Source organism: Oncorhynchus mykiss, chromosome 1 (genome assembly GCF_013265735.2).
Source record: "Oncorhynchus mykiss isolate Arlee chromosome 1, USDA_OmykA_1.1, whole genome shotgun sequence".
Lineage (NCBI taxonomy): Eukaryota > Metazoa > Chordata > Actinopteri > Salmoniformes > Salmonidae > Oncorhynchus > Oncorhynchus mykiss.
This window is the reverse complement of record NC_048565.1, coordinates 1,257,143-1,269,961: the sequence shown is the minus strand read 5'-3', so window position 1 is coordinate 1,269,961 and position 12,819 is coordinate 1,257,143. Positions and strand designations below refer to the sequence as shown.

The following is a 12,819-nucleotide window of genomic DNA, read 5'->3' as shown; positions in this document are numbered from 1 at the left end:
AATTACCACAGTGAAGGGTCTCGTAGTGGTTAGGGTTAGGGGTCAGGTGTTACCTGTACATGGCGTTGTTTCAGCAGGGTCTCGTAGTGGTTATCGGTCAGGGGTTACCTGTACATGGCGTTGTTTCAGCAGGGTCTCGTTGCGGTTGGAGGGTTAGGGGTCAGGGATCAGAGGGTTACCTGTACATGGCGTTGTTTCAGCAGGGTCTCGTAGCGGTTGGAGGGTTAGGGGTCAGGGATCAGAGGGTTACCTGTACATGGCGTTGTTTCAGCAGGGTCTCATAGCGGTTGGAGGGTTAGGGGTCAGGGGTCAGAGGGTTACCTGTACATGGCGTTGTTTCAGCAGGGTCTCGTAGCGGTTGGAGGGTTAGGGGTCAGGGATCAGAGGGTTACCTGTACATGGCGTTGTTTCAGCAGGGTCTCATAGCGGTTGGAGGGTTAGGGGTCAGGGGTCAGAGGGTTACCTGTACATGGCGTTGTTTCAGCAGGGTCTCGTAGTGGTTGGAGGGTTAGGGGTCAGGGATCAGAGGGTTACCTGTACATGGCGTTGTTTCAGCAGGGTCTCATAGCGGTTGGAGGGTTAGGGGTCAGGGGTCAGAGGGTTACCTGTACATGGCGTTGTTTCAGCAGGGTCTCGTAGTGGTTGGAGGGTTAGGGGTCAGGGATCAGAGGGTTACCTGTACATGGCGTTGTTTCAGCAGGGTCTCATAGCGGTTGGAGGGTTAGGGGTCAGGGGTCAGAGGGTTACCTGTACATGGCGTTGTTTCAGCAGGGTCTCGTAGTGGTTGGAGGGTTAGGGGTCAGGGATCAGAGGGTTACCTGTACATGGCGTTGTTTCAGCAGGGTCTCGTAACGGTTGGACGCAGGCCAGGGGATGTTGGCTCCCTGGTTCTTACAGTCCGCTCTCAGACGCTTGTCCAGCAACAGACTGAGGAAGGAATCAAGCTTTTATCTGACACATGTTCCTATCAGAGTCTCGCCTCCAGAAAATTAACATCCGCCACTCGCCAAATGTGGGCCAATTTTGGCATTGGCGGGTAAGAATGTCTATTTTATAGAAACTTTACAAAGAATGCTCATCAATTGTGTTTGTTTTTTAGTTTCCGGCCCAAACATTTTCAATAACAATGTAAGAAGATCTACCTGACAGTGGCTGGTGGACTAAACAGTTAGAGGCCCTTCTTGTCTCTGAGCGATTCAAGTGCTTGTTTTTCAACAGTTGATACTAGAGGTCGACAGACTAATCGGCCAATTAATTAGGGCCGATTTCAAGTTTTCATAACAATCTGTAATCAGCCTTTTTGGACGCCGATTATGGCTGATTACATTGCAATCCACGAGGAGACTGTGTGGCTGACTGACTACCTGTTACGCGAGTGCAGCAAGGAGCCAAGGTAGGTTGCTAGCTAGCATTAAACTTATCTTATTAAAAACAATCAATCTTAACATAATCACTAGTTAACTACACATGGTTGATATTACTAGGTTAACTAGCTTGTCCTGCGTTGCATATAAACAATGCGGTGCCTGTTAATTTATCATCGAATCACAGCCTACTTCGTCAAACGGAGGATGATTTAACAAAAGCGCAATCGTTGTGCGAATGTACCTAACCATAAACATCAATGTACCCAACCATAAACATCAATGTACCTAACCATCAATGTACCTAACCATAAACATCAATGTACCTAACCATAAACATCAATGTACCTAACCATAAACATCAATGTACCTAACCATAAACATCAATGTACCTAACCATAAACACCAATGTACCTAACCATCAATGTACCTAACCATAAACACCAAGGAACCTAACCATAAACACCAATGTACCTAACCCTAAACACCAATGTACCTAACCCTAAACACCAATGAACCTAACCATAAACACCAATGTACCTAACCATCAATGTACCTAACCATAAACACCAATGAACCTAACCATAAACACCAATGTACCTAACCCTAAACACCAATGTACCTAACCCTAAACACCAATGAACCTAACCATAAACACCAATGAACCTAACCATAAACACCAATGTACCTAACCCTAAACACCAATGTACCTAACCCTAAACACCAATGTACCTAACCATAAACACCAATGTACCTAACCATAAACACCAATGTACCTAACCCTAAACACCAATGAACCTAACCATAAACATCAATGTACCTAACCATCAATGTACCTAACCATAAACATCAATGTACCTAACCATCAATGTACCTAACCATAAACACCAATGTACCTAACCATAAACACCAATGTACCTAACCATAAACACCAATGTACCTAACCATAAACACCAATGTACCTAACCATAAACATCAATGTACCTAACCATCAATGTACCTAACCATAAACATCAATGTACCTAACCATCAATGTACCTAACCATTAACATCAATGTACCTAACCATAAACACCAATGTACCTAACCATAAACACCAATGTACCTAACCATAAACACCAATGTACCTAACCATAAACACCAATGTACCTAACCATCAATGAACCTAACCATCAATGTACCTAACCATTAACATCAATGTACCTAACCATCAATGTACCTAACCACCAATGTACCTAACCATTAACACCAATGTACCTAACCATCAATGAACCTAACCATCAATGTACCTAACCATCAATGTACCTAACCATAAACATCAATGCCTTTCTTAAAATCAACACACAGAAGTATATATTTTTAAACCTGCATATTTAGCTAAAAGAAATCCAGGTTAGCAGGCAATATTAACCAGGTGACCGCCTAATTTGGGCAGCCTGGCTCATTGCGAACTAATTTGCCAGAATTTTAAGTAATTATGACATAACATTGAAGGTTGCGCAATGTAACAAGAATATTTAGACTGATGGATGCCACCCGTTAGATAAAATACAGAACGGTTCCTTATTTCACTGAAAGAATAAACGTCTTGTTTTCAAAATGATTGTTTCTGGATTTGACCATATTAATGACCAAAGGCTCCTATTTCTGTGTTTATTATGTTATAAATAAGTCTATGATTTGATGATAGAGCAGTCTGACTGAGCGGTGGTAGACAGCAGCAGGCTTGTAAGCATTCATTCAATGCTTGAATCACAGGGCTGTTTATGACTTCAAGCCTATCAACTCTTGAGATTACACTCGCAATACTAAAGTACCTATTAGAACATCCAATAGTCAAAGGTATATGAAATACACATGTTATAGAGAGAAATAGTCCTATAATAACTACAACCTTCCGGCGCCGACAGAGATGGCCGCCTCGCTTCGCGTTCCTAGGAAACTATGCAGTTTTTAGTTTTTTACGTGTTATTTCTTACATTGGTACCCCAGGTCATCTTAGGTTTCATTACATACAGTCGGGAAGAACTACTGAACATAAGAGCAGCGTCAACTCACCATCAGTACGACCAAGAATATGACTTTCGCGAAGCGGATCCTGTGTTCTGCCTTTCACCCAGGACAACGGAATGGATCCCAGCCGTCGACCCAAAAAAACGACTTCGTAAAAGGGGGCAACGGAGAGGTCTTCTGGTCAGACTCCGGAGACGGGCACATCGTGCACCACTCCATGGCATTCTTCTTGCCAATGTCCAGTCTCTTGACAACAAGGTTGATGAAATCCGAGCAAGGGTAGCATTCCAGAGGGACATCAGAGACCGTAACGTTCTTTGCTTCACGGAAACATGGCTCACTGGAGAGACGCTATCGGAGTCGGTGCAGCCAGCTGGTTTCTCCACACATCGCGCAGACAGAAACAAAAATCTTTCTGGTAAGAAGAGGGGCGGGGGCGTATGCTTCATGGTTAACGTGACGTGGTGTGATCATAACAACATACAGGAACTCAAGTCCTTCTGTTCACCTGATTTAGAATTCCTCACAATCAAATGTCGACCGCATTATCTACCAAGGGAATTCTCTTCGATTATAATCACAGCAGTATATATTCCCCCCCCCCAAGCAGACACATCGATGGCTATGAACTAACTTTATTTGACTCTTTGCAAACTGGAATCCATTTATCCGGAGGCTGCATTCATTGTAGCTGGGGATTTTAACAAGGCTAATCTGAAAACAAGACTCCCTAAATTTTATCAGCATATCGATTGCGCAACCAGGGCTGGAAAAACCTTGGATCACTGCTATTCTAACTTCCGCGACGCATATAAGGCCCTGCCCCGCTCTCCTTTCGGAAAAGCTGACCACGACTCCATTTTGTTGATCCCTGCCTACAGACAGAAACTAAAACAAGAAGCTCCCGTGCTGAGGTCTGTTCAACGCTGGTCCGACCAATCTGATTCCACACTCCAAGACTGCTTCCATCACGTGGACTGGGATATGTTTCGTATTGCGTCAGACAACAACATTGACGAATACGCTGATTCGGTGAGCGAGTTCATTAGAACGTGCGTTGAAGATGTCGTTCCCATAGCAATGATTAAAACATTCGCAAACCAGAAACCGTGGATTGATGGCAGCATTCGCGTGAAACTGAAAGCCCGAACCACTGCTTTTAATCAGGGCAAGGTGACCGGAAACATGACCGAATACAAACAGTGTAACTATTCCCTCCGCAAGGCAATCAAACAAGCTAAGAGTCAGTATAGAGACAAAGTAGAATCTCAATTCAACGGCTCAGACACAAGAGGTATGTGGCAGGGTCTACAGTCAATCACGGATTACAAAAAGAAAACCAGTAAGTTTTAAGTTCCTCCGCGTACACATCACAGACAAACTGAATTGGTCCACCCACACAGACAGCATCGTGAAGAAGGCGCAGCAGCACCTCAGGAGGCTGAAGAAATTCGGCTTGTCACCTAAAGCACTTACAAACTTCTACAGATGCACAATCGAGAGCATCCTGTCGGGCTGTATCACCGCCTGGTACAGCAACTGCTACTCCCACAACCGTAAGGCTCTCCAGAGGGTAGTGAGGTCTGCACAACGCATCACCGGGGGCAAACTACCTGCCCTCCAGGACACCTACACCACCCGATGTCACAGGAAGGCCATAAAGATCATCAAGGACAACAACCACTCGAGCCACTGCCTGTTCACCCCGCTATCATCCAGAAGGCGAGGTCAGTACAGGTGCATCAAAGCTGGGACCGAGAGACAGAAGCTGTTTTTCAATCTCAAAGCCATCAGACTGTTAAACAGCCACCACTAACATTGAGTGGCTGCTGCCAACACACTGACAACTCCAGCCACTTTAATAATGGGAATTGATGGAAATTGATGTAAAATATATCACTAGCCACTTTAAACAATGCTACCTAATATAATGTTACATAACCTACATTATTCATCTCATATGTATATGTATATACTGTACTCTATATCATCTACTGCATCTTTATGTAATACATGTATCACAAGCCACTTTAACTATGCCACTTTGTTTACGCAAACTCGGTCTCAACCTTTAAGTCTCTACTGAAGACTCATCTCTTCAGTGGGTCATATGATTGAGTGTAGTCTGGCCCAGGAGTGGGAAGGTGAACGGAAAGGCTCTGGAGCAACGAACCGCCCTTGCTGTCTCTGCCTGGCCGGTTCCCCTCTTTCCACTGGGATTCTCTGCCTCTAACCCTATTACAGGGGCTGAGTCACTGGCTTACTGGGGGTCTCTCATACCGTCCCTGGAGGGGGTGCGTCACCTGAGTGGGTTGATTCACTGATGTGGTCATCCTGTCTGGGTTGGCACCCCCCCCCCCCCCTCCCCCCTTGGGTTGTGCCGTGGCGGAGGTCTCTGTGGGCTATACTCAGCCTTGTCTCAGGATGGTAAGTTGGTGGTTGAAGATATCCCTCTAGTGGTGTGGGGGCTGAGCTTTGGCAAAGTGGGTGGGGTTATGTCCTTCCTAATTGGCCCTGTCCGGGGGTGTCCTCGGATGGGGCCACAGTGTCTCCTGACCCCTCCTGTCTCAGCCTCCAGTATTTGAGCTGCAGTAGTTTATGTGTCGGGGGGCTAGGGTCAGTTTGTTATATCTGGAGTACTTCTCCTGTCCTATTCGGTGTCCTGTGTGAATCTAAGTGTGCGTTCTCTAATTCTCTCCTTCTCTCTTTCTTTCTCTCTCTCGGAGGACCTGAGCCCTAGGACCATGCCCCAGGAATACCTGACATGATGACTCCTTGCTGTCCCCAGTCCACCTGACCGTGCTGCTGCTCCAGTTTCAACTGTTCTGCCTTATTATTATTCGACCATGCTGGTCATTTATGAACATTTGAACATCTTGACCATGTTCTGTTATAATCTCCACCCGGCACAGCCAGAAGAGGACTGGCCACCCCACATAGCCTGGTTCCTCTCTAGGTTTCTTCCTAGGTTTTGGCCTTTCTATGGAGTTTTTCCTAGCCACCGTGCTTCTACACCTGCATTGCTTGCTGTTTGGGGTTTTAGGCTGGGTTTCTGTACAGCACTTTGAGATATCAGCTGATGTACGAAGGGCTATATAAATCAATTTGATTTGATTTTGATTTGATTTACATACTCATCTCATATGTATATACTGCACTCAATACCATCTACTGTATCTTGCCTATGCCGCTCTGTACCATCACTCATTCATATATCTTTATGTACATATTCTTTATCCCCTTACACTTGTGTCTATAAGGTAGTAGTTTTGGAATTGTTAGCTAGATTACTTGGTTATTATTATTACTGCATTGTCGGAACTAGAAGCACAAGCATTTCGCTACACTCGCATTAACATCTGCTAACCATGTGTATGTGACAAATAAAACTTGATTTGATTTGATTTGACCTAAAACTTCTTACCTGGGAATATTGAAGACTCATGTTAAAAGGAACCACCAGCTTTCATATGTTCTCATGTTCTGAGCAAGGAACTTAAACGTTAGCTTTCTTACATGGCACATATTGCACTTTTACTTTCTTCTCCAACAATTTATTTTTTCATTATTTAAACCAAATTGAACATGTTTCATTATTTATTTATGTATTATATTAAGTTAAAATAAAAGTGTTCATTGGTCATTCAGTATTGTTGTAATTATCATTATTACAAATATATACTTTTTTATTTTATTTAAATTAGCCGATTAATCGGTATCGGCTTTTTTTGGTCCTCCAATAAACGGTATCAGCGTTGAAAAATCATAATTAGTCGACCTCTAGTATTTAGGTTACTAGTCGACCTCTAGTGTTTAGGTTACCAGTCGACCGCTAGTATTTAGGTTACCAGTCGACCTCTAGTGTTTAGGTTACCAGTCGACCTCTAGTGTTTAGGTTACCAGTCGACCTCTAGTATTTAGGTTACTAGTCGACCTCTAGTATTTAGGTTACTAGTCGACCTCTAGTGTTTAGGTTACTAGTCGACCTCTAGTGTTTAGGTTACTAGTCGACCTCTAGTGTTTAGGTTACTAGTCGACCTCTAGTGTTTAGGTTACTAGTCGACCTCTAGTATTTAGGTTACTAGTCGACCTCTAGTATTTAGGTTACTAGTCGACCTCTAGTATTTAGGTTACTAGTCGACCTCTAGTATTTAGGTTACTAGTCGACCTCTAGTATTTAGGTTACTAGTCGACCTCTAGTGTTTAGGTTACTAGTCGACCTCTAGTGTTTAGGTTACTAGTCGACCTCTAGTGTTTAGGTTACTAGTCGACCTCTAGTGTTTAGGTTACTAGTCGACCTCTAGTATTTAGGTTACTAGTCGACCTCTAGTATTTAGGTTACTAGTCGACCTCTAGTATTTAGGTTACTAGTCGACCTCTAGTATTTAGGTTACTAGTCGACCTCTAGTATTTAGGTTACTAGTCGACCTCTAGTATTTAGGTTACTAGTCGACCTCTAGTATTTAGGTTACTAGTCGACCTCTAGTATTTAGGTTACTAGTCGACCTCTAGTATTTAGGTTACCAGTCGACCTCTAGTATTTAGGTTACCAGTCGACCTCTAGTATTTAGGTTACCAGTCGACCTCTAGTATTTAGGTTACTAGTCGACCTCTAGTATTTAGGTTACTAGTCGACCTCTAGTATTTAGGTTACTAGTCGACCTCTCGTTGATATAGTCCACGTACCTTCCAGCTAGAATCTTGTAGTAGGCAAATATCTGATCAGCCAGCTTGTAGACAAACTGATCAAAACACAGGTTGACCTGCAAGAATCAAGGAACAAAGACATGGGCATTAATGATCAAGACTCATGTAGTGATGACAAGTCTAATGATGAACTAGTTACCTCTGCTGTATTGATGACAAGTCTAATGGTGAACTAGTTACCTCTGCTGTAGTGATGACTAGTCTAATGGTGAACTAGTTACCTCTGCTGTAGTGATCACTAGTCTAATGGTGAACTAGTTACCTCTGCTGTATTGATGACAAGTCTAATGGTGAACTAGTTACCTCTGCTGTAGTGATGACTAGTCTAATGGTGAACTAGTTACCTCTGCTGTAGTGATCACTAGTCTAATGGTGAACTAGTTACCTCTGCTGTATTGATGACTAGTCTAATGGTGAACTACATACCTCTACTGTAGTGATGACTAGTCTAATGGTGAACTACATACCTCTACTGTAGTGATGACTAGTCTAATGGTGAACTACATACCTCTGCTGTAGTGATGACTAGTCTAATGGTGAACTACATACCTCTGCTGTAGTGATGACTAGTCTAATGGTGAACTAGTTACCTCTGCTGTAGTGATGACTAGTCTAATGGTGAACTAGTTACCTCTGCTTCTATCTCATCATAGAGGAACTGCTTCTTGAACTTGGTCAGGGCGTAGTGGGCACTGTCATTATAGAGGTCCAGAGGATACAGCACATACCTGGAGGACGAAAAATACATTTCATTTTGTATCAATGAGAGAGGACAGGACATAGATTTTGTCAGACAACCTCTCCCTCAACGTGATCAAGACAAAGGAGATGATCATGGACTACAGGAAAAAGAGGGCCGAGCAAGCCCCCAGTGTCACGAGTCCGACCGAGGGTGTTTCCCTTTCCCGGGCAGGTGGCGCTCGGCGGTCGTCGTCACCGGCCTATTAGCTGCCACTGATTGTTTTTCCTTCCCCTCCTTGTATGTTGAGTGGTAACACCTGTGAATGTTTGATTAGTTTGTCTTTATTAGACAGCCGGCCCGCCTGGTTGTTGTGCGGGATTATTTCTATGTAAACCTTCGGCTCTGTGGTATAGGCACGTGTTAGTGTCCGGTCGGGATTGTTTCCCATTGTACATTTTGATTTCCCTGTGTTTTGGGAACGTAACGTTTTTGTGAGCACCCTGTGGTGCATTGGTGCGATTAAAAGACGCGCAGCCTTGAACTCTCTGTCTCCTGCATTTGACTCCACACCCACGACACCCGGAGCATTACAGAATCCCGCACCTATCAAATTGATGGAGTCAGCAGGAGCAGCAGCCAACCCTCTCCCATCGATGGAGGAACGGGTTCTCCACCACACCACCGTCCTTCATCGGATCGGATCCGCGATGGATCAAGTGATGGAGAGAATGGACAGATGGGAGAGGAGTGGGCTCCTCTCTCCACCTTCGGCACCCACGGTTCCGGACTCCCCATCTCCCGACTCCAGCACCCTCCGTCTGACGCTACCGAGGGCTTATGATGGAGCGGCGGCGGGTTGCCAGGGGTTTCTGCTCCAGCTGGAGCTATACCTGGCCACCATCAGACCCACTCCCTCAGGAGAGGAGAGGGTGAGTGTCCTCATCTCCTGCCTCACGGGTCGTGCCCTGGAATGGGCGAACGCGGTCTGGAATGGTCCAGACTCAGCGCGGGAGCACTACCCAGAGTTTTCCCGTCGCTTCCGCGCCGTGTTTGATCACCCTCTAGACGGCCGAGCGGCGGGAGAACGACTATTTCACCTCAGGCAGGAGAGGAGGAGCGCCCAGGATTACGCGCTGGAGTTCCGGACCTTGGCAGCCGGATCTGGGTGGAACGACAGGGCCCTCATGGACCACTACAGGTGTAGTCTCCGAGAGGATGTCCGCCGGGAGTTAGCGTGTCGGGACACCACTCTGTCACTGGATCAGCTGATTGACATGTCCATTCGACTGGATAATCTGCTGGCTGCCCGCGGGCGTTCAGAGAGGGTCCTGTGCGTTCCACTACCCAGCCCCTCCGCTCCCATTCCGATGGAGTTGGGAGGGGCTGCGCCGAGGGGTACCGGAGGAGGAGGCCTTCCCTGCACCAACTGTGGTCGGAGAGGACACACGTCTGATCGGTGCTGGGGGGGTCCGTCTGGGAGTAGAGATGGCAGGCGGAACGCTTCTCGGTCACCCCAGGTGAGTCAGCATCAAACTCACCCAGAACCCCTGTTGGCCACATGTTTGTCTTAACTTTTTTCCTTCGCTTTTTTCCCTCTTCCCAGCATAGGGCGCTCGTCGATTCAGGCGCAGCTGGGAACTTTATGGATCGCGGACTCGCCCTTAAATTAGGGGTTCCGCTGGTGCCGATAGATTCTCCTTTCCCCGTGCACTCCCTAGATAGCCGGCCATTAGGGTCAGGGATGGTCAGGGAGACCACGGTCCCACTGGACATGGTGACGCAAGGGAATCATAGGGAGCGTATCAGTTTCTTTATTATTGACTCGCCTGCGTTTCCAGTGGTGCTGGGGACTCCCTGGCTGGCCCGGCACAATCCTAAAATTTCGTGGAAACAGGGGGTTCTCCAGGGGTGGTCAGAGGAGTGTTCTGGAAGGTGTTTGGGAGTTTCCATCGGTGCTACGTCGGTGGAGAGTCCAGACCAGGGTTCCACGGTGTGCATTCCCCCCGAGTATGCCGATTTGGCAATCGCTTTCAGTAAAGTGAAAGCGACTAAATTACCACCTTATCGACCGGGAAGGGATTGTACGATAGATCTCCAGGTAGACGCTGCGCTTCCCAAGAGTCACGTGTACCCGCTGTCCCAGGAGGAGACGTTGGCAATGGAGACATATGTCACGGAGGCGCTGGGACAGGGGTACATTCGGTCCTCCATTTCACCCGTCTCCTCAAGTTTCTTTTTTGTGAGGAAAAAGGAGGGAGGCTTGCGTCCGTGTATCGATTATAGAGGTCTAAACGCCATCACAGTGGGGTATAGTTACCCTCTACCTCTCATCGCTACGGCGGTGGAATCGTTCCACGGAGCGCAGTTCTTCACAAAACTGGATCTCAGGAGCGCGTATAGTTTGGTGCGTATTCGGAAGGGAGACGAGTGGAAAACCGCATTTAGTACTACATCAGGCCACTATGAGTACCTCGTCATGCCGTATGGGTTAAAGAATGCTCCAGCCGTTTTCCAATCCTTTGTAGACGAGATTCTCAGGGACCTGTGCGGGCAGGGAGTGGTGGTTTATATCGATGACATTCTGATCTACTCGGCCACTCACACCGCGCATGTGTCTCTGGTGCGCAAGGTGCTTGGTAGACTGCTGGAGCATGACCTATACGTCAAGGCTGAGAAATGCGTGTTCTCTAAACGAGCCGTCTCTTTTCTGGGATATCGCATTTCCACCTCGGGGGTAGTGATGGAGGGTGACCGCATTAGGGCCGTGCGTAATTGGCCGACTCCGACCACGGTAAAGGAGGTGCAGCGTTTTCTGGGTTTTGCCAACTACTACCGGAGGTTTATCCGGGGTTTTGGCCAGGTAGCGGCTCCCATCACCTCACTGCTGAAGGGGGGCCCGGTGCGTTTGCAGTGGTCAGCAGAGGCGGACGGAGCATTCAACAAGTTGAAGGCGCTGTTTACTGATGCGCCCGTGTTGGCGCATCCGGACCCCTCTCTAGCATTCATAGTGGAGGTGGACGCGTCCGAGGCTGGGGTGGGTGCCGTGCTGTCACAGCGCTCGGGTACGCCACCAAAACTCCGACCCTGCGCTTTCTTCTCAAGGAAGCTCAGCCCAGCGGAGCGTAACTATGATGTGGGGGACCGGGAGTTGCTAGCGGTGGTTAGAGCTCTGAAGGTGTGGAGACACTGGCTTGAGGGGGCTAAACACCCCTTTCTCATCTGGACCGACCACCAGAATCTGGAGTATATTCGGGCAGCTAGGAGACTTAACCCACGTCAGGCAAGGTGGGCCATGTTCTTCACCCGGTTCCGATTTACTTTGTCTTATAGACCGGGCTCCCAGAACGTGAAGGCTGACGCACTGTCCCGCCTTTATGACACGGAGGATGGGTCCACCGAACCTACTCCCATCCTTCCCGCCTCGAAGCTGGTAGCCCCAGTGGTATGGGAGGTGGACTCGGACATCGAGCGGGCGTTACGGGCTGAACCCGCGCCTCCTCAGTGTCCAGTGGGGCGAAGGTACGTGCCGCTTGGTGTTCGGGACAAACTGATTCGGTGGGCTCACGTCCTACCCTCCTCGGGTCACCCTGGGGTGACGAGGACAGTGGGGAGCCTTCAGGGGAGGTATTGGTGGCCTACGTTGGCTAAGGACGTTAAGGGTTATGTCTCCTCCTGTTCAGTGTGCGCTCAGAGTAAGGCTCCTAGGCACCTTCCTAGAGGGAAGCTACAACCCCTCCCTGTTCCACAGCGGCCATGGTCACATCTGTCCATAGATTTCCTAACCGATCTCCCGCCGTCTCAGGGGAACACCACGGTTCTGGTAATTGTGGATCGGTTCTCTAAGTCCTGCCGTCTCCTCCCGTTGCCCGGTATCCCTACAGCCCTACAGACTGCGGAGGCGTTATTCACCCATGTCTTCCGGCACTACGGGGTGCCGGAGGACATCGTTTCTGATCGGGGCCCCCAATTCACGTCCCGGGTATGGAGAGCGTTCATGGAACGTTTGGGGGTCTCTGTCAGCCTGACCTCCGGTTATCACCCCGAGAGTAATGGG

General features: G+C 47.6%; 1 protein-coding gene across 7 annotated transcripts in view; it reads right to left on the bottom strand.

The window, feature by feature from the left end:
• The window catches only part of cyfip1 (cytoplasmic FMR1 interacting protein 1), a 126,914-nt gene that overhangs the window by 30,663 nt on the left and 83,432 nt on the right, over positions 1-12,819 (bottom strand). For all 7 annotated transcript variants that reach the window (XM_036978300.1, XM_036978398.1, XM_036978346.1 and 4 more), the window contains 3 exons: positions 8,715-8,811; positions 8,063-8,139; positions 819-927 (listed from right to left, as the gene is read on the bottom strand). In XM_036978300.1, coding sequence (XP_036834195.1) covers positions 819-927; positions 8,063-8,139; positions 8,715-8,811 — 283 coding nt within the window. The remainder of the gene's footprint in view (positions 1-818; positions 928-8,062; positions 8,140-8,714; positions 8,812-12,819) is intronic.